The sequence below is a fragment of the Poecile atricapillus genome, chromosome 2 (assembly GCF_030490865.1).
Source record: "Poecile atricapillus isolate bPoeAtr1 chromosome 2, bPoeAtr1.hap1, whole genome shotgun sequence".
Lineage (NCBI taxonomy): Eukaryota > Metazoa > Chordata > Aves > Passeriformes > Paridae > Poecile > Poecile atricapillus.
In genome coordinates this window covers 15,542,662-15,565,126 of record NC_081250.1, presented here as the reverse complement: position 1 = coordinate 15,565,126, position 22,465 = coordinate 15,542,662, and the positions used below count along the sequence as shown (strand labels likewise).

The 22,465-nt window shown below is 40.5% G+C and overlaps 1 protein-coding gene across 1 annotated transcript; it reads right to left on the bottom strand.

Moving 5' to 3' along the window:
• Nucleotides 1-282: 282 nt before the first annotated feature.
• On the bottom strand, nt 283-20,696 carry MAP3K8 (mitogen-activated protein kinase kinase kinase 8). The gene is made up of 9 exons (XM_058833614.1): nt 20,405-20,696; nt 17,271-17,397; nt 16,037-16,397; nt 12,728-12,892; nt 11,013-11,274; nt 8,214-8,320; nt 4,061-4,213; nt 3,186-3,432; nt 283-1,689 (listed from the first exon to the last, which is right to left on the bottom strand). The coding sequence occupies exons 2-9, from the start codon at nt 17,303-17,305 to the stop codon at nt 1,556-1,558; spliced, it is 1,464 nt and encodes a 487-aa protein (XP_058689597.1). The 5' UTR covers nt 17,306-17,397; nt 20,405-20,696; the 3' UTR covers nt 283-1,555.
• Nucleotides 20,697-22,465: the final 1,769 nt, after the last annotated feature.

Sequence of the window (22,465 nt, the reverse complement as noted above, 5' to 3'; positions counted from 1 at the left end):
TTGCAGCAATTAACATCAGGACTGAAGTGTTCTGTGTTGTACACAACTGCTGTGCAACATCCAGGCAGTCCAAAAGGAATGTTGGGGTATGAGAAGGAGATTTTTCCAGAAATACTTAGCATCTATTACCAGAGTCCAATCAACAATCACCTTCATCCTACTTCCCAATAAGTGGAATGATGCCTGTAGGGTACCTGGACCATGGTAGGGGGTGTTGGCCCAAATGCAGCTGCAGCCCCACGCTGTTTTTGAAGATGAAGGAAGAACAACCATATCTCAAGGCACTGAGCTGGATTTATTCATTTGACCATATCAGTATCAAACTAGAAATCATCTGTTTAAGATCATGTGTTAGAAAGGAGCAGCATTAAATAACAGACATGAAAAAGAGACTGTGCTTTAGAAAAGATTCAGTGTACAACATACACAGTATGCCATTTAACACAAATGCTTATAAAGAGTCATCCTAAGCATCAGAAAGAGTTTTATAAAAGTTTACGTTCTCATCCCATGGGATGTACAGAACTATGCAGTTTACATAGTTTTACTATCATCCAAAACATCATGTTTCAAATGTATGAGGCACAGCAAGAACAATATAATTCCATTTCCATAGGAACATAAACACTGCTTGTCACTAATGACACGCTTTCCAAACCGCAGCACTCACAGCAATTATACATGTGTACAATTTTTAAGTATAAAAAAGCAAGAGTTTGGAGCCTGCCCACTATTACCAATAGGGAATAACATTTGATCTACACTTGAAAATGATCATAGATACCCTTGCAGTAGTTGTAACATAGGAAAGAGTTGGAGTCACTGTCATACTTTGTCAGGGCCAACTTGCTGTGCAAATCCCAAAGCTAACTGATACTGCCAGAAGAAGAGTCCCTCAACCCACAGAGAAGGGGACAGCTTCCTGCTTAGCTCCCACTGCCCAGGGAAGATGCAAAGTGAAAACACATCTGTAAACAAGTGATAACCTAACTCCACGGACAGCTGATAGAAATTAGCTCAGCTAATGGGGGCCCTGATTTTCATTAAGAATGACTAGAGACTGACCAAGTCTTAAAGAAAGAACAAGACTGAACCAGCCTTTGACTGTTTAAATAAAGGGTTTCTTTTTTTTTTTTTTTTTTTTGAGAGGGGTAGCAGGAAGGTTTTCTCTAAGGACAGCTCAGAGAGACTGAATCTTACAGCCCACATGCTCAGTTATATTTTTTCCTGACATTATGTGCAAGCATATATTACAAGTTTTACAAAAGTGCAAGGCCCAGCACAGGAAGATATCCTGGATTAAGACATTCCCAGCAGTGCTCCTTTTGCCATCTTCTTGTTGGTCAACCAGCAGACACACAAACATCACTGCTTGGGATCAGCTTATCAGAGCCCCTGAGGGTTTAGCTTAATCATCTGTGCAATTAAACACTATTCACATTTGACAGCCTATAATGGCAATAATTTTATGTACAAATTGGAAAATCAAGTCTTAAAATCAAGTTTTAAGAGGTAGAGGTCCATTTCTGACCCATCAACACAAAATGTTACTGAGTCAGTCATATTCTAAGGCTGGTGGTCCCCTAACAATATTGAAGTAACCAGCTAGAGCTCCAAGGTCTATGTAGAGTGATCTTTGTCTCTTTAGCAGATCCGACTCCTCCATGCTCCCATTACACAATGAGGAATCTAAAAAGAAAACAGAGAAACCATGTCATTTCTGCACAAATAGCTATTTCAGTTCATTTTCATGTTTGTAGGTATTACTGGAATATTTGGCCTATTTTTTAATCTTACTAATCTGTGGCTTAGAAAATTTTAAAATACAACATAAATCAAACCTCAAATAAAATCTAACAAACAAACCCACAACTCTAGGACAAAGAAAGCAAAATACTTTGCGACTGAAAACAGCAAGTGTAGTCAACTACTTTAAAAAAGTCTTCATCAGCAGGGATAGCTAGGCAGAGCTTTCTCATCCTCTGAGCTAAAGTGCTGGAGGAGAATTTGGTGCAAGAAAAAAATCTGCTAACTTTCTGCCATCTGAGAATTCTGCTTCCTCATAGGGAAATTTTCATCTAAACACATGACATCATCTTTGTCTGGGTGTGACAATAGAGAACAAATACAGGACCATCAGTTTCAGATTTTTCATTCCTTTTAAATCAAGGTCTGAAAAGATAGATTGGGTTTGCAGTGGCAGAATTCCCCTGAATACTTGTATAATGAGTGCCTTGGAATCTCAAGCACCTATAATAAAGTCCAAGTTTAATGGTCAAATATTCTTTTCATTTTCAAAAGAACTGATTCAGATGGTCTGAGCTGGTCAAAGGATTATGCACCCCCAAGGCAAAATCCAGAAGGTACAAGGCCATTCTAAATTTAAAAACTGTGACTGATATTATCAGTGAATTTGTTGCAACAGTTATGCATTACAGCACCCAAAACTTTGCACAAATATATTTCGAAATACTTATCCCAATTAAATAAACCACTTGTCTGGGAAGAGTCTTTCAATGTCTTTTGTCAGAACTCTCCAAATGTATTTGGTAAGTAAAAGAAAAGCATTTTGAAGCCTGTTGGCAGGTTGCTGGCACTAAATCTCGCTTAGGCTTGAAAGGGCTGTTTCCTACCTAGCTGGTGTATTATCCTTCATTAAGCACTTACTAATGCACAAGGAAAACAGCATTCTGTCCCACAGTCATTCTTGGTTTTGAAACAAGGGGTTTGTACTGCTGACACTCAGCAACATTAGTTATAGTTTTGTGTGTGTGTTTTCCTTAAAAAGGCAAAGAGTGTTTGATTTGTTGGTGTCTGTTGGACTTTGTCATTGTTTACAAATCAAGAGTGTCTATAAAACATCTCCAGTACAGTGGCAAATTGAGTCCATTTGGGAGAACAATCTATACTTCATGAAGTGCCCGCAATGATTGCCACGGCTTTTCCAAGAGCCAGACCTTCCAGAGCCCCGTAGAATTCAGGCTAAATTCCTGTCCATTGAAGTCAATGGGCGTTTAACAGATCACTTAATGACCTCGGGGTGTGATCTCATCTGATTGGGATTTTCATCGGTCACTTCTCAGATGTGTTTTGAGTTTCGTTGGCTCCTTACCACTCATTCAAATCAAGATTTGACACAAAGTAAAGCCTACAAAGCACAAGGCAAGTGAGCCTGATCCCATTACCTGTAATATTTTCTGGCAGCTGCAGATCCTTCCTCGCGAGCAGTCTTTTCCTTTCAAACAACGCCGAGTCCAGACTCTGGCACCGCGGCTGCTCTTCTGGGGGTGGGTGTAAGGCTTCGTGTTTCAGTAAGTCTGCTGCAGACAGCCTGTGATTAGGATTCCTGTCCAGAGCTGCTTCTAGCAATTCTCTCATGGAAGTGCTGCAGTCCTCAGCAATATCCTCTAAGGGGGGAGCTTGCTTGTGTATCTGTTGGAATGAAAAAGACCATGGAAACCGTTATTCCAAGAACAGTGGAAGAGGAAGTCACGGATAATCACATGAATTGTCTAGGAATTCCCCAATCAGGACTCATCACCTCCCTAAGTAGGGTGGATCAACTAGAACAGAACATGCAACTACACAAAATCCACTTTTTAAAATTCAGATTTTATAATAAGCTTAAAAACTCAAAGAAACTTTGAGTAAGCCTAAAATCCAGTGCAATGCAAATTCACCAGATTTCTGTACCACACTGGATGAATCAGAGAATCATATCTGCCAAGGCTCCGGTTTTTATCTGCAACTTCTAAGCAAAACAGACAAGTAGAAGACAGATTGTTTCAATCAAGTCTCACACTGATCTAACCCTGTCCTTCTAGTAAACCCAAGGCCTGTAAATTGAAACACAAATCACAGAGACAACTCCAGCTCAGTCTCTGTCTTCCCCTAAATGATCAAAACCCACTTCTTCCCTCCCTCCCTCCCCTGAAGCAAAAAGGATGATATCATCTCTCCGACAAATATTTTGATAGTTTTTGTATGACTGGAGCTTTCCCAACAAGAGCACAGGAAACCCTTCAACTGATAGTGAACTGGCTCTGCTAAGGACACTTACAATATAGAGGTAGGATGGATATGCAGAACGAGGGTATCTGTTCACCCAGGGTGGGATGCCTGTTTGCATATGAATTATAGTAGCTCCCATGCTGTAGATGTCTGCTTTTGTTGTGTGGCCTCTGCAAAGGATAACTTCAGGGCTCATGTAAATCTGTGAAAAATAGTTAAAAAAAGAAAAAGATTACTCAACGGGGGAAAACAAACCAAAGAAACTTAATTACCATTTTGTGATCCTGAAAACAACCCATCAGAAGGGATGCATCCCACTAGTACCTGCAAGCACCATTTGGGAAATAAGATTGTTCTGTTCTGCATGAGTACAGCCAAAGAGACAGTACCTGGACAAACTCATATTCCAGGCTTGCCCTCCTCAGACAGGCCTCAGCTCAGTGGCTGTGGGCCTTAGCTGAGCTGTGAGAGGCTGAGGTTCAAGCCATGGCTCTGCCTTGTTCACAGTAGCAGAAGCCCCATCCCTTTCACAGCAAAAGCAGGTGCCTGAATTGCCAGTTTGTTTAGTGGGGCACTGCTGGGACTACTCCATTCTGCTTGAACAATGGCTGGGCATGAGCTAGAGAGGATGAACTGTACTGACAGCCACCCTGATGGGGGTAGCAGCCCACTCCTCAGACCCCTGTTACACAGAATACTACACAACCCTTCTGAGCAGAAACAGCAGATATATTCCTTCCTGTCTTCTTTACTCTTCTTGCCTCCTCCTTCTTATTCAGTAAGCTCCATGTTGGAGCATTATCCTGAAAAATGTGATGATGAGGAATAGGCCAGGTCTAGGCAATGCATAAATTAAAAATTAGGTGCCCTTTCCATCAGATTATCCTCAAAGCAGCTATGAAGACAAGAAGCCCTCTTCTAACCTTTTTCCAAACCAAAAATTCTGATCTTTCCTGATGGAAACCAAAATAGTTTCCTTCCAAACATTTCATTTGCCAAGAAACATTTGAATTTGCCAAGAGTCTGAAGAAGGATCTTGGAAGCTCCTGCCAGCAACAGGCAGCTCGGAGTGCAGCCAGAGGAGAGGCAGCCAGGCAGGATGCAGGAGGCACACCCTGCACAGCTCTGCCATCACCACTGGCCCGGGGAGTGGGTTTCAACATCACATGGGCACAGCCCACAGCACAGCAGGCTAGCAAGCTACCATATTTGCTTCTGGTTTCTACTTTTCCCTCACCCAATTTCCCTCTAAAGAATTCAAACAAACTTTAATTAGTTCAAGTTATCCTGACACAAAGAATCACATTAAAAGCCATTAACTGACACAAGGGCAGGAAGTTAAGTCATCACCACATGGTTTGATTGCTTATTGCCACAGATTGAGAACGGCTGTAGGGCTCACGCAAATTCCAAGGAATAGTTCCTAGTAAATTACATTCCATATCTGCAAATAGAACTTGTAATTGAAAGTGTGTGCAAAGCCTCAGCAGGTGTCTGCAGCTGTTACTGACTTATCCATTGCTTTCCTCAGGGCTAAGAGAGAATCAGTGCATCTGCACCCTCCACCTTTAAGTCTCATAAGGAGAAAAGTTCTAATTTGGTAAAAAGAAGTGTTTGGCAAATAAAGTGCAACTTGAGTGAAACCTACATAAGCAAAAAGCAGCTGCTTCAAGAAAGAATGTTGGCACAAGCTCCTGTCTCCAGTTAAGGTGAGAAAATGGTCAAGATGCACCTTGACTGCACAGGGACAAAAATCAAAAATGGGCTCTGAAGCTCTGATTTCAGACTGCTGTCACCAAAGCAGGCAGCTCAAGCTATGCATAACTTCCCATTCTTATTCCTTCTGACTCGTGGGCTGGCACTTGCCTGCCAGTCAGACCAGTGTCACAGCCCAGCTAAGAACCAGTCCCCTCTTCATGCTGCACTAGTTTTAGTTTAGCATTCCTGAAAATGAATCATACCTTCCACACTCAATAAACTTTTGCAGACAACTTTTTACCCTCAAATGGTTGTAACTGAAGCTTACATATTTTAACAAAGTGGCAGAAGCATAACAGAAAGAGTAGCAACTGCCTAGAAAAAGTATTTCCTGCAGAGCAGTTTCATAACCACAGTTTAATGTTCTGCATGACTTGTACACAAAAGAAGCAGCACCAGTTTTTTTCACACTACACCATCTAAACAAAATTTATCTTTCAATCCTGTCACCCAGAATCATAACTACTCATTTTTATAAACACAAAGAAGATTCACTACATTCAGACTTTCTGTGCTAGAGAAGTGAATAAAAATCCTAACTCCCAGAAAACATACACAGGACAAAGGTTACTCCACCTGCTACTTCCCTCAAGGACACAAGTCCCTGCCAACACCAGATGTAAGAAAAACCAGGCAGTTCACAGGCACAGTGCTGCCTGGCAGTGACAGAGCCCCAAACAGGGGTTGCACAATTACATGCAGGAACAGCACGACAACTGCACCACTTCTTAAGGCTCCATAATTCAGGGTGCAAAACTCAAAGGGACTTTGGAGAGTTAAGATCTTACTTTGAAAAAAAAAAAAAAAAGAAAATCAAGAAAGCCAGACTATAAAGGGTATTTGTGGGTGAACATTAGGCACTGTGGAGAGGAAGAGGCCTAGAATGAAGACTGAGCTGAAAAACCTATAGGAAGCATCAGGAACATTAGCCTGCAAGTCTTTCACTGGTATCTGAAAATCTCTCTTCCCAGTGCTGTCTCTCCAACCTCACTTCTGGCTGTGATGCTGCGGCAGGATTGCTGCTTCCCTGAGACAGCAAACACCAAACATGTCCATATTTCAGGGTTGGGGGAACTATCAGCTTCCTGAGGACAGGACTGCAGGTGTTAAAGTGTGTGGAAACATTTTCCTCCTATTAAATGAAGAACTAAGTGTTTTTCGCTCAGCAAAGTGAAAACACTGAAGTGTTTTCACTTTTCACTTGTTCTTACTAACACAACCTTGGCCTGTCCTCCAAGACCCAGAAGTGCATCCTCACCAGTCTGCTCCACAATTATGGAAATTTCCTGTTTATACACATCTCCATCACTGGGAAATACCCTACCAACTCATACCTACCATTGTTCTTATTCGCATTAACAGCATGCAAAACCCCCTTGAACAAACAAAAAACCCCAAACCAAAGTAAAAACCCCACAAAGCTCACACATGAAGCATGGCAGAAAGCATGCTGCTTCCAGTTCAGCAAGAATTTTAAGCTTTTAATTCCCCTGACTAGAAAGACGTTGAAAACAAATATTCAAGTGTTTTCTCAATTATCTTGAAAAAATAAACAAATGAACCTGACCTTCTGTGGAATCTTGGTTTATCCTACTCTTCTAAAAGTGAAATGTTTTTTGTCAGTTACACAAAGATCTCCTCTTTATACACGTGGAAGACTATTAAAAGGATAAGTGCCAACATTTCAGCTAAAGTATTTCCTGTAAACAATCTCCTCCAGACACAGGAAACACAAATGCCACATCTGCAGCAGCTATCCAAGCTCATTGTTGCTGCTTGGTTGTTTGCTAAAACTCCAGCCCTGGAAACCCCTCAGCAGGAATGCAGCCCTAGTGGTGTGCAGAATCTCAAAGTTACTGAGAACATTTAAAATGACCCCACCTCTATCACTGTAATGTCTGAGCAATTTTACCAGATAACTGTGAACCGTGCCATGCACAACCTGTGAAGAACCAAAGGGTGACATGTAGATGGGGAACGGAGCTTAGAAGGGCTAAGGGATGAAACCCAGACATCCGTAATTTCTGTGGTTTTGAAGGAGGAATCAAAGTACGGTGTTGAGCACACTATATACATACAGATAAATATATATACAGTCTATAGTGAGTATCTCAGAAGAAATCTTTGCTACAGCAAAGAACAAATTCCTGTTTGAAGTGTCTCTGACCAGCAGCTGAAACACTGCGAACAACCCTCCTCGGAGTACTGTTTGACTTCATAATTGCTAACAAATGGGACTGCAGAGAAAGTGACACAGCTTTCAAAGTTCAGCAAGTTGAAAATAAAAATATAATTGAGACTCCATTAATGTTTGCAACTTTTTTATAGGTTTTATAGCAACTATTTTACCCATGCTTCTAAACCCTCAGCTTCAAATTTGAGCCTAAACACCACAGCCATAGGACTAACGCAATATAAAGCCTTTTGCCCTTTCAGCTTCTTACCTCTGTTCCTCTAAGGTCTTTGGGATAGTAAATGTCTTCAGTCATTTGAACACTTAGGCCAAAATCGACCAAAACAGCCTTAGTTGACATAAAGACAATGTTGCTTGCTAAAAGAAAAACAAAAATTACATAATTTAAGTGTCTGGCACGTTTGGTATTTATTTACAATACTCCTGTTTCATTCAGATGCTAGCCTGCAAAGGGAGAGGGATTAGCACAGCCACTCTCTACAGCAAATAACCTTCTAGACAAAATAGGTCTGGTAATGATTTGGTTCATTTTAAACAATATATTAAAAATCAAACTGGACTGGTTTACGTAAAAGAATCAATGTTTGGTCATTTTTTTAGCTCAAAATTAAAAGAAAATATGAGAGAGAGGAAAAGGCTGAGGGAAAAGGAGGTAGGTAGAAGATTGGTAGGCACCACAGCACAGGGCACTGAAGATGTTTAATGGTCTCCAAGGTGGAGATTGTGCTGTGCAGCTCTGGCTATAAACAGCACAATTGTTTATAACACCAGTAAGTTTTTCTTTTAAGTGAAGACAGAAACAAAGGGTAACGAGGGTGCCTCCACAGCAGCCACACCAGTCACCTGCACCGGTCAATGAGGGCAGCTCAGCAGGACAATACAGGACAGACAATAGCCGTAAAAGTAATAGAAGAATGAGCATTTCAAACTCCCTCTTAACTGCAGTAGCATCTAGGAGCTTAATTTACTTTCCTTCATAGAACTCTGCCTAAGGCACAACTTTGTACTCAGAGGCTTTGTTTGCAGCTGTATTTCTGATCAAACATTTAAGAATGTAGTGCTCAGTGTGAGCCTTGAGAAATTGTTTGCTGTTTCAGAAGATGTAGTAAAATGAAGTCTCCAAGTTACACAACAGAAACACATTTCTCTTACAGGAAACTGTGGGCCATTTTCCACCTTGACAGTGCCTACCATGACCACCCAGTGAGAGGACTGACTTGATTTCAGCAGTTCTGATTCCTGCAGCAATGCTTCACACAGCTGCCTCCTTACCAACACTAAAGACTACATAAATCTCTAATTTTAGGGATAACTTTGAAGATATGGATTTTAAACACCCCATAACAGATGCTGCAAAGGACCACACTGCCACAGTGCAGCAGGATCTGCTGCCTGCCTGGGATCATACCAGTCCCAGCTGCAGCTGATTTTGGACTGAAGCTCCCCCCACCAAACAGCCTGATGATTTAACTGCTCTCCAACCAAGGGTTAAAATGAGTGGTAACACTGAACACCTCCCAAGAACCAGAATGTCCTCCTCCTATTTGCTCAGTACATTTTTTCCCTCTCAATAAAATCTTCATCTTCTGTATCAGCAGAACAGACTTAATTGCAGCTCAAAAGCAGCAGATAGAGTGAAGAAATAATCAGAGGTTTTGGGAAACATTCTTTTCTATTGATTCTACCTGGGGAGGGAAAACACACACTGCTCCCTGCGTGGAGGTTGCCTTGCCAGGCAGTGGGCATGGGTCCCCCTCGGTCCTGGAGTACTCAGCTCACCCCTGGTACCCAACAGGCAGGAGCATGGTCAGGGCTCACCCCCTGCACCTCTGGACAACCACGTCTGCCCCAGGCAACCTCTGCCTCATCATCTGCCCTGCACCAACACAGGAAAAGGCTGGGAAAAGCGGAACACACTCATATCCACCACATTCACAATGGGCTGGTTCTACTATTTACTACCTGGATGTAGTAGGCTTTGGGCTGGTTTGGCTTTTAGATTGTTTAAATAATGTTTTTGTTAGTGCCATTTAAAATAAACCCATTGGAAAGACTCCTACTACAAATAAGAAAGAAAAATTAAGGGAAAAAATAAGCAGTTTTGTAGCTGTCAGAATCTCAAAGGCTTACATCTAAACTACTGACCCATACCAAATTAAAAAAAAACCAAAAACTGAAAATGCAAGACTGAAATAAAAATTTAGCAGTTTCTAACAATCATCTTCTGTGAACTATTGTAATGCTTCAGTCTGAATATTTCTACGTTCAGCCCTCAAGTTTAGCTAAATAAACTCACAGAGATTATCTGTGGGCTGAGGTGGTACTGGGAGGAACAACATTTAATACTAATTTAAATGCAACACATGAAAATTAAATTTTAAAGCAATTTAATATTAGTATATTTAATTTAGACTTAACATCAATGTTTTATTATTTATACATGTAAATATCCATTTTTTTAAAAGCAAATTTTTATTAAAGTATATTTATATTTTATAAATATTAAAATATATTAAATATATCAAATATATTTTAGATATTAAATATATATAATATGTATAAAATACTTTATATATATATAAATTTGCTGTACTTGTTGAAAGAAAAAAGCAGCACAAATTATGTATTTACTTCCAAAGTGTCTCAAAGAATATGTAAAAATGTAAATGATATGTAAAAATGTAGAATCTAAAAGAAGGTGTGAGTTGAAGGTGAGCATGGAAACATTCAGGATGAATTTATTTTGAAAGCAGGAAACTTTGGCTGAACACAGACTGATAAGTTCAATCTTTAGCTTTTTATTTAAATTGAGTTGCTCATGAATGGCATAGGATCTACGACTTTCTAATTACCCTCTCTGCTGGAGTGAATTAATAAATAGTGTAAATAACTGTTATCTCCAGAACCTGTCCTTGCCATTTGTTAGGCATTATCCATCCCTCCCACTCAGAAATGTAAGGCTACGTGCCCCAGCTCAGTCCCAGGGACTCCACCAGGGCCCCAGCCCAGCCAGGACCAGAAAGCACCCCAAGGAATCACACAGACGTACGTTTGATATCATGGTGGATAATCCTCTTCGAGTGGAGAAAGTCAAGTCCTTTCAGAATATGCTTTGTCACCCAAATGATTTCAAACTCTCTCATAGGACCGCAGCTCTCCAGCTTTTCCATGACAGATCCTCCCTCTCCAGCTTCCATGAAGAGATGGATCGTCTCATCCCACAAAATAGCGCCGTATAATTCAGCAATGTTTTCATGACGGAAACATGCCTGTATTTCAACATCCGATGGTTTGAACTGTTCCACTGGGACCTAGGACATTGAAACAAAACCACAGTTATCCATAATAAAAACAAGTTATCCATGTGGACACTAATTATCCTATACATTAACAGAAAATAAGGAAGTATAGCACTTGTATCCACTTCTTAAAATAATGAGCTTTACTTTGCTCCTGTGACTTGTCTTCCTTTGCAGCTGAGAGACATCCTGTTAAAAGTTGAGAGATATTTTGGAATTGTGCCCAAATAAAAAGTGCGATCTTCCAGAAAAAGCAATGTAGCAAGAGTTATTCCCGTCAAAATCCAGTGATTACGCAAAAGCTTTATGCAAACTTCCTGGTGAAGGAGATAAAATTCCCACTGCTTTTTCCATTAGCTTTGTGCACTCATCTGCACTACCAGAACTACACACCCACCTGACAGGTGGATCGGTGCTTGCAGTGCTCAGGCCCATTAATGACCTCAATTCAGTCCTTATCAGCACTGGTTTATGGCTTACAAGAAATGAAACCTGCTTTGAAAGGAGCACCAGCAGCACGGTATTTCTTTAAAAAGTACTGATGGCAGATTGCTGAGACAATAAAAGCAGTTTGCTTACACACCGAAAAGCTACTACTGCTCTGTTTAGTTTTCTTCCCTTGGACCCATGTCTGTGAACTAGAGAAGAGGCTCATTGATTTCAGTGAAAAATACTGTTTGCATTTTCAGAAACATTAGTATACTTAATTCTGCAGTGGGTTATGCAGGAGCAGCTAACAATCTGTCCCCTTGTGGACACCCTGGCTGCAAGGGAAGGACATACAGCTGCCTGCCCAACTCTTTCACACACAGAATTAATACAGGTACTTATTCATGAGCTGGGGGATATAGAGCAACTGTTGTCATCCCAACTGAGCTTTTACTGGCACCGAATATTTACTGCTCAATTCAAAATAGTATGTTAAATGGAATAGCTGGAAGAAAATGTTGGCTTGCATAAAAGTAGGGCAGTGCTCAGCAGTTCTTTTGAGGCATCTCACAACCTTAACTCCATCAGTGCATAAAACACAGAGTTGCACATACTGAATTCTCAGTTCTTAATATCACTGGAGTAAAGAAAACTGAAGTCTAAGCACCTCAGTTAAAGGACAAGAGCCTAAAACTTCTGCAGCAGCAGGGTTTTGCTCCACATTCAGCAGGGACAGGATCTCACACCAATATTTTACCACAGCAGGACAAGTAGAAAATCTACTCTGCACCACACCCCACATGCCAGTTACACACACTTCTAGGTACTTTCAAAATGATGAGACATTTGCAGCTTTAGAGCCAAAAAATTAAAACAAGCTAACAGTGGTGTGCATTTTCCCCACCTTGTTTAGGCCAGCAAAACCAAGATGATCATCAGCCAACAGTGGAATTTGATGCAGACATATTTGAAAATATACTGTAAGTAGTATGTTATACAATATTTGCTCAGAGATAAAACTACTGAACTAACATACCAGTTTGCATGCCATTCGTTTCTTGGTTTCTCTGTCTTGGGCTAAGTACACTTTCCCAAAAGCTCCCCGAGGAATAAAATCAGAACCAATATTCCTGTAAGTCAACTTCCATGGAAACAGGAGAACATCTGAGTCAATTTGATAGCGCCCGTTCTTGGGTGTGATCTGTAGAGTTAAATGAATAATAAAAAAACACAGTGAAGTTAAAAGTACTTCAAATCTAATTAATTTTATGCATATACTGGAAAAAAAAATATCACTTATGTGTATGATGCACACGATCTGCTTAGCAGTCTTTATTTAGTAATGCCAAATGAGAACAGCATGTGAGGTGTGGCATTCATTCACAGCTCAGGCATCCACGATTCTCTTCAGTGACTAACTTATGAAGTGTAAGTTGCAATTAATTGTTTTGAAACAACAACAACAGCAGCTGGGTTAATGAAATTACCTACCTCTCGTTATTAGATTTACCTGCACATGTTTGTCCTTCCTGTAATCTTGTTATGCCACATACCTGTTACTCACAGGTTATCTTATACAATGTGAGCAAGAGTTTCAGCATTTCCTAATATCACATGTACTGCTAGGAGTTTAATTTTCCATTGTGTATTGGAGTTTCTGCTGCTCAGTAGAAGGTCAAAGAAGCCTGCCGTGATTTTACCAGCTACTTTCCTCTAGTTTTATACCACAGTTTAAAAAGAAGAGTGGGAGTAACATTGCCTCTCTAGGTGGGTAATGTTGGGAGCTTTGGTTCTTCTCTATGACCAGCTAGGCAAGGAGGGGATTCCAGGCACCTAAGTCAGTATCTTGCTCTAAATCTTTCTCCCAAACAGCTCCCTCCCTCTGCACGTGACAGAGAGAAACCAAACACCTAACTACAGTCATGTGAGTACTGCTCGATCTCTGATGTTGCTTCTTCAGTCTCTCAGCTACAAAATTAATAATATTTCCTATTAATATGCTTCTAATTATTTCAGCCAGTATCTGGAATATCATTAATCTCCTTACTGCTACTTTTTCAAGATTCCTGAAGATATGTAAATCACATCAAGGATATTTATCATTTCATACCTGTCACAGGGCCTCAAATACTCAGCTCTTCAGATACCCTTTCTAAGATAGCAGCGGACCAGGAAGGTTATTTGGCTTACATTTCTATTTAAGACAGAACTATAATCTTTTATTCTTAATCTACCTTTATGCTTTTCAATTAGGAAAGTATCTTCTTGACTGCTAAAACTGTCATTTGTGATTTGTACCTACATGAAATAAATTAATTCTTCTAAGTTCCTAAATCTGAGGCATATAAGTTCTTAACCTTTGGCCAAGGGGATATGGGGGGCTGTCCTTTAATAAAAAGTATTCTGCTTAAGATAGAGAGAACAAGTCTTCCTTCTATTTATTGGAGCCAGAGTAAAGCAATCTGGACATCTTGCTTGCCTACTTCTGCATTTCAAAGTGTTGAGACTAATCCATATGGGTTACACTTTATCCTGGAAAGGAAGAGATGCCGAGCAGAGCTGATTTGCAGAGCAAGATAGCGACAACCACCACGCCATGTTTTCAGGAGAATTTTAGGACTAGCTCCTAGCTTGACCCTGTGAACATATTTCTGTGGATGCCATGCATCTTTCAATTCAGTTTTAACTGAAAGAAATCCAGCTTGTGCACTTCAAGACCCTTTGTGATGCAAGCCACAGTGCAGTCAGGGGGGGTCACCAGGCAATCAGAAACACTCCTGACCCTAACCAAAATGCTGTAGATATTTACAGAGAAATATCTGTAATACCTACTGAAATGCATCCAAAGGGAATGCCCTGCCTCCAACCCTCAGTTGCATAACAGGATCACGTGCACCTAATAGTTCATACCAATTGTATGTATCTGTAGAACCAATATGCAAGCAAAACAACCATGAGCATGTAGAACAGTGTTGACCCTAAGTATAGAAATATTTAATATCACTAAGTGTCATTTCAATGTTACAGATTTGGAAAGTGATTGTTTTGCGATACTGCAATGCTCCCTCCAAATCAGAATAAAGCAACACCCTGAGTAACAAGCAAGCCTCAAGCACTCAGTGTTCACATATAAAATAGACTTCATATGAAATATATATCATATGCAAGACATTTAAATATGTAGTATATATAATATATATAGTAATATATCTAAAATATATTTCATATGCAAGATATTTAAGATTATGGATATTGAACATCTTAAAAATACTGCAGCAATACCAACATACATAAACAGAATTCCGTTGCAACATTCATTGTTCCCACAGCAACTGATCTTAAACAAAAGTTTAATGACACTAATATCTAGAGATGCTTGTAGAAAACTAACAATTTTAAGGAAAAAATTAACATCTCAAAACAACACATGTATATACTTGAATTCAGCAGTGTGAGATATTACATAATATTTTAACTCTTAAAATCACACTTGATAGTATGTGTTTTTTCTCCTTACATTACTACTGTTGACATTTTGTGCAGATAGAGCAAATTTAGGAACTATATCATTAGATCCTAGATATTTATTTTTGGAAGTTTGCATAATGAATGTTCATAATGAATGTATGAACACAAGGTACTAGAATACTCTTACTGTTTCCCAGACCTGTAAATCATCATAATTCATAGAATCATAGATAGGCTTTGGTTGGAAGGGACCTTAAAAGATCAGCTAGTTGCAATTCCCCTACTGTGGGAAGGGATGTCACCCCCTAGGTCAGGTTGCTCAGGGCCCCATCCAACCTGGCCGTGAACACTTCTAGGGATGGGGCACCCACAGTTCCTCTATACAGTCTGTTTCAGAGCCTTACCACCCTCAGAGTAAATAAATCTCTGCACTTTCAGTTTAAAATCATTCCTCCTTCCTATCACTACATGACCTTATAAAAAGTCATTCCCGCTCTTTTTTATACAAGTTGTCGATTTTATAAGCCCCTTTTAAGTACTGAAAGGACAAAACGAGTTGTAGATTTTACTTTTTGACTGCTTGTCTCAAGTTTGTATTCAATACTGGGAAATGTTTTCTAACCTCCAGGGATACTAGGAGATAACAGAGTGGATTCTGCTGAAAAACAAACTTTTCTCCATAGCTGCCTGAGACTGCAGGGGTTAGACTTGATAGGTTTAGAGACCCCTTCCAGCCCCAGGGTTGCACAGGAAACCACAGCCTGTTACTCCTGGAACCAATCTTTATTTAGAATCATTAAAAACTTCTAATTCCTAAGGTCTATGAAATGACATTCAGTATGAAACGACAAAGTAATTAAAAGTAAAACAGACATACCATATTCAAGAGGATTCCAGATTCCTGTTGTCTGCATCCTTTAAATTGTTTTGCAGTGTTAGAAACCTGATTTGCAAAAGCAAGCAGGTCTTCCACAGTCCCGTATTTGACGGAGGACATCAAAGAGACCTCCCTTTCACAAAACAGTAATGATTCTGCACGTTCATCGTTTTGATTTGCCTCTTCACACATTGTAATTAAGTTGTCTTCATAGACTGCAATGTCTTCACCTGGATAATGGTTTTCCATGATGGCTATCACCTCAGACATATTTAGATCAGCTAGCAATAAGTCAATCTCCTCTTTGCTATCACTACCTGTGCTCATATACTCCATTACTGTCCACTTTGCAAAATCACTTCTGGAAAAAAAAAGAAACAAACTTGAAAACACTTTTCACTGAAATTTGTTTTAGCAAAGTAAGAATGAAAAGGAGTTATCAGAGTCATCAGCAGCTCACCATTATACAGTTAAGATTTAAAATTAATGACTTGTATTATGAATAAAATCTAAATTAGGATCCTGGGCGAAGACAAAATGGATAAATATTTGCTAGTGAAATTTATTTAGAAGTTACTAGTTAACCTCTCCTGTCATTCACTCTTGGAATTTACTATGATAAAGCTTTTCCTATGAGGAACAGGTACAGTAAAAATACACCACTGTGATAGATATGCAAAAATGAAGGAGCACCCTCAATACAAAGGAATTCATTGTTTGGAAAGAACGACAAAGAGAGATATGAACATTCTCAGTTTATGTCTAAGTTTGTATTGACAATTTCTGTGATGTATTCAGAAAGAAGGAAAGGTCCCAAGCAAGGTCATTCCATGAGTAATAGGCATCTGTTAGTATCATTGTACACAGCACAATTGTTGCCACCTGAGATACAAAAGCCATATTTTTTGCAAATAACTGGTCAGAACTAGACTTGAACTGAAATTTTCACCCTGACTTTCAGAAGAAAGTTAGAAACTGAGCTATCATAAAAGCAATGAGCTTTTGAAGTGTTTTCCAGCAGTTTGTTCTGTTCCCACTAATCCTACCAGTAACTTTTAAGGTTACTATTGCAACTATTTTGCTGGAATGGATTTACACCAAGCTGGGTTCACCTTCCTAAAAAGTCCCTTTCTATTCCAGAGAGTTACATATTCAAGTTAAAAACACATGCATGGTCAGTCATTAAAATACTGACACAAATAACTTCCAATACATAAACGTCTAGAGCACTTACCTTGTATTTAACCTGATTACATCACTCAAGACCATTTAAAAACGTCTCAATAGAATCCCTGAAGTCATCATGTTTTTCTGAACCCGTATTTACCACTGATGATAATTTCACAGTGTTCTGTGGCAGTCTATTAAAAAAAGCAAAACAAATAAAGCCATTGCATACCAGCTCAAGCAGAAGGACAGGTTTGTACTCATATATATCATTTGCTTCATGGAAAGAAGAGCTAGTAATCATAAGGCTGAGATAACAGGGGATTTTTCTGCAGAAAGAGATGACAACTCAAGAAAGAATCAAACCACTGTATCATCCAGATTTCCAAGTAGTAGTGAAAAATAGTTTTTCCATGGCTAGGTCCCGAGTTTTATTCTCTCTATCTCATGCTCGCTTAAGCAAAGAATAGGACCTCCATTTCCTTTAGCAGAACTGACTACTGCATGCCCTCTTTAGAGAGCTCTCATTTCCCATTTTTGTAACCCACTGCACCATCTATTTTGGGCAAAAGATAACAACTAGGCAAAAAGACACTTTAAAAAAAAAAGCAGCAAACAAAACCTTATCTCAAGGACAAGCAGCAGACTCGGTCCCCAGAGGCCATGGAGCAGGTACAGTTTCTGGTTATGATCACTATCTTTCTTACCCTCACCACAAGGACGTAGAAGCTTTGTGGCACATATTTCTCATGGGTTAGAGTATTTACGTCAGTTCTAATGTGAAGAAAACCAAGTAAAATGACGTGTCTCAGCTGGCAAAGAGGTCAGACCACATGCTGAAAATTCAAAAGGCAGGACAGGACAGCAGATGCAGCACCAAAAAACGCAGAGTGCCTGTTCCTTTTCAAATTCAGACCCAAACCCCGTGAGTGATGATGGCAGAGTAGTACTGTGCCCCCCTGTTCCCCAAAGACAGGCACAGCAACTTTCACCAGCACTCTACACCAGTTCATCCAGCCCTAATCAACCCACACCCCCAGCATTAGGACAGCCAGGTTGGAAACTTTGTGGTCAATAGCACTACTTGATTGGGGAAAGATGCTGTGGGTGTTTTCTAGCCCCTATCACCTCAGCTTGCTCCATGACCAAGCTATAGGCTGTTAACAAAGCCTGAACGTGGTTACTTTTTAACAGAAATGAGATTTCTATCCTTCCCCAGAGCAGGACTTCTATTCATTGTTTGGTGTTTTTTTGGGGGGGTTGTGTTTTTTGGGGTTTTTTTGTTTGTTTTTGGGGTTTTTTTTGGTGCTGAATTAGTCAGGTTCAAAAGAAAAGAAACGGTGCTGTCATAAAAGGAACCAAGAGACCTCATGTGTAAAATCAGGTACAGTTACAAACTAGTCCTGAGGGACTTTCTGAAGAAAAACATGAGACTCTAGATGCTCTTGTCTTTTGTGGATAAAGACAAATACGTACCACACTTAAACTAATTTATTCTCTGACAGCATTTTCACACACAAAGCATCTGTACAGATTAGACCAAATGTAGCTTTCTGGAAGTGCCAACTCTGCTCTGTTCCTCAAAATGGTCCCAGACTAGAACACAATACTTAAAATACTCTTGGCAGTTTCACTACTATCCAAAAAGCTCTGAATAACATGAAGAAGTGACTATAACCTGCATATTTTCAGTTCTGTGCTTTTAGTGCCTGAGAAAAGCTGCAAATCCTTCACCTTTACAACTACCTGAAAGGAAGAGGTAGTGAGGTGGGAGCTGGGCTCTCATCTCAAATAATAAGTGATGGGACAAAGGGAAATGGCCTCAAGTTGTGCCAGGAGAGGTTGGTTACAAGGGAAAAATTTCTTCTCTGAAAGAGTTGTCAAATACAGGCTGCCCAGGGAAGTGGTGGAATCACCATCCCAGCTGGGATTTAAATACATGTAGATGTCACACTGTTTAGTGGTGGGTTTGATAGTGCTGGGTTGGACTTTATAATTTTACAGGTCTTTTACAACCTAAATGATTTTCTTTTTCCCTACATCTAGCAAAGTCTAAGCACCAAATATTTACACAATAAAAGCAGTGCCTAGACTATAAAAGCTGATTTTAAAAATTATCAGCAATTTAGTATTATCTTTCCCCTACAGGAAATGTAAATGTATTTATCCCTGAAATTCTGTACTAGTATCAGTGGTGGGCAGTCATGTAGTATTCTAAATAATCCTATATAATCTAGGTGCATGAAGAAAAGACATTACTAATTATGCTTTAACTAGATTCTCAGCTGAAAAACTGGTTTACCTGCAGTGGAAAAATAAAACTCCATGTAAGCACTTAAGTCAGTTGCTAAAGCACAAGACTCTTTCTCCAGTTTTGCCAATATTTCAACATCATCACATGAGTAATTTGTAAGCCAAAGGTTTATTTCTCTATTCTCTGCATAGCTTTTCAACCCCTTTTGCCTAAGAAGTGTGCTGCCAGAGACCAACCTTATATCCATCATATTAAGTAAGAGTAACTGGATAACAGACTTCTGAGCCCCTGTGGGATTTTTTGTGCGTCAAGAATCAACGATGGAAAAAAATTGAACAAAAACTACAATAAAAATAAAATTTTAAAACCAAAACCACACTAACAAAAACCCTCAACACTCCTTCCCAAAAGAAAGCTAGCCACAAACTGCATAGATTGGCTCAATACAATCATAGGCCCATAATAAAGATCTTTTGTGCTGCTTTTATAGAATAATTTTCTGGTCTAGGTGACAAATGACTTCACACTACAAATTTTAAAAAGTCCTTATTTACTTTTAAGAAAACTTATCGACAGGCCTTGAGAAAACACAATCCCTCTGATAAAAAACTCTACTGTTAAGGAAGAAGTATCAACAATTTCAATTTCGGCAACATTTCACATATTCACTTGGAATAAGAAAGCCGTGAGCCCAGCCCCAGCCCCAGCCCCTTCCTGCCCTGCAGCCCCCGGGGACAGCGCAGGTGCCGCAGCCCCGGCGGCTCTCCCGGCACACGAAGCAGCTCGGGAGGCCGAGGGCAGCCGGGGACCTGCCCGCGCCAGCGCTGCGGCCCCAGCCAGGCACCAGGGCCGCCTCCGGCCGGCAGCACAGCCCCGTCCCGCCGCGCTCCATCCCGCCGGGGCTCTGCCGGCGCTCCCCCTGCCCTGCCGGCCCCGGCCCCGCTCACCCTCCGGGAGAGCCCGCGCCGCCCGTCCGCCCGCAGCCCGCGCCGCTCCGCCGGGTCCCGCGGGGAACTCCCGAACTCCCGGGGGCGGGGAAGGGCGCAGGTAGCACCGCCCGCCCCTGGCCGAGGGCGGGGGACCGGGGCGGCCCCGGCGCCGGTTTCTATTTCGGTTTCCCGGCAGCAGCAAGCGCCGCGCTGCCCTAACCCGGCCTCAAGCCCCGCCAGCGATCGCCTCCTGCATCAGCGGTGGCATCGCCCGGCGTCAATGGCTTGTCCCGGCTGTGGCACCGCTAAGCCCTTTTCCTACCACCTCACGTTTCCGTGCACACCTAGAGGGCGTCCACCAGCGTCCGACTTTAAACATTATCTGAATCAAAGTTCAGCTGACACGCGGGTGGAATTTAGGACAACGATGTGAAGAATTTGTTGGCGGCAGTAGAATTAAAATACTCCGGGACACAGTAGTGTGAGTTGGGTTATTGCTAAATTTGGGCACGACTACCTTTTGGTTTTTTTCCATAAGGAAGTAATTCTTGCAAAACTGCCCAATAGCTCCTCTTCAGTCAGTTAGTTTGTAAGGAGGCAAGTAGTACCTTTAAGAAAATCAGCTGCCGGAGCACTAGGAGCTGAAAACTTTTATCTCTTTCAAGGTGTCAAGAAACACAAGATGGATTTTTTGGCTCATTATCTGCAGTGTAATGACTATTTGCTTACTGAAGTCAATAGCAAAAGCATCATTATAAAGTTTCAAGACAAACATTCACCTTAGGCTTCACTGTTTATTAGTAGTTCATACAACTCCTTTTCTGTTTATATTATCAAGATATCCTGACTCCCTTGTTTAAAAGCTTTATGTTTGCTGCCTCTCCTGGGGCATTCAAAATTAGCCAAAGTATGTCACAAATGACATTCTGAAAAGTGCAAGGGTTTAGATTCACTATAGGATCTCATTTCCTTAGGATTGTAACTATGTATATGGAACTCTGCTAGCAGGGTTAACCTTTATACACAGTTTCTTTTCCAAACTATACAGATGCTAAACACATTGGCAAACTTCTATCAGGATATAGGTGTCTTTTTTGTTGAGTTTGACCTTGTTCAATTGCACCACCCAGTGCATTTGCTAAAAAAAAAAAAAAAAAAAAAAAAAAAAGGCAAGAAAGCTGAAGATGATTATAGAAAGAAAAAAAGAGAGGAAGGAGTGAAGAATAAATTAGGTTATAGGAGAGCCCAGACCAAGGAGAGGGCGGAATTGGCAGCACCTTAAAAGTGGGAGGTTAAGGAGGCTGAGTAACACATCCTTAACGTGCAGCAGCTCTCACGCTAGGATACTTTGGGTATCCTCTTTCAGGAACTTGCTTGTGCTATTAGTTTTTCCAAACCCACAATTAATTTTAATGAAACCCTTTTCTATTTTTAGACCAGCTTCAAAGAGGGAAAGAGGAGGAGTTCCTCTCTCCACATCAATGAATTTAGGCAGGATAAGTCTTAGGATTCCAGAGGAAACTCACCATGAAGAGCTGAAGGAAACACAAGTTTGTACTCCGTGGCATGTATAAGTAGGATATAAATTGAAATGCTCTATTTTAAAAGCAATCTAATTCTCTGTCTTAATGATCATCCTAGAATACAAAACCAAAATAATTAGGTCATAGCAATTACTAACAGACCCTGACTTACTGACAGGCTGACAAAAGTACATACAGCACTGCACTGAAGACCTACTAACACACAAAGTGCCCTAACACACACGACAGATGTGCCCACAAGTTTTACATAAATGACTGTTTTTCAAAACCAAAGAAAATTACATTTTCTTCAGTACATGTCTAGGGAACCATGCTGCAGACCAATAACTGCTTGCTGGGTGCCCTGCAGCTCTCTGCCCCAACCATCTTATTTCTGATCCCACATGCTACCTTCACTGCAGTAACTTTGCCTTCACAGCACTGGCCCAGGATCAGACAAACAGAATCACAAAAAAATCAGTTAGGTTGGAAAAGACCTTTGAGATCCTCAAGTCCAACCTATAACAAAACACTACCATGTTGACAAGACCATAGC

Coding starts and splice junctions, on each gene's coding strand:
- MAP3K8 (XM_058833614.1), bottom strand. CDS start 17,305: ATGGTCTTGAGTGATGTAATCAGGTTAAATACAAG. Junction 16,398..17,270: donor GTAATCAGGTTAAATACAAG/GTAAGTGCTCTA, acceptor TTTTTTTTCCAG/AAGTGATTTTGCAAAGTGGA. Junction 4,214..8,213: donor AAGACCTTAGAGGAACAGAG/GTAAGAAGCTGA, acceptor TATTTTTCACAG/ATTTACATGAGCCCTGAAGT.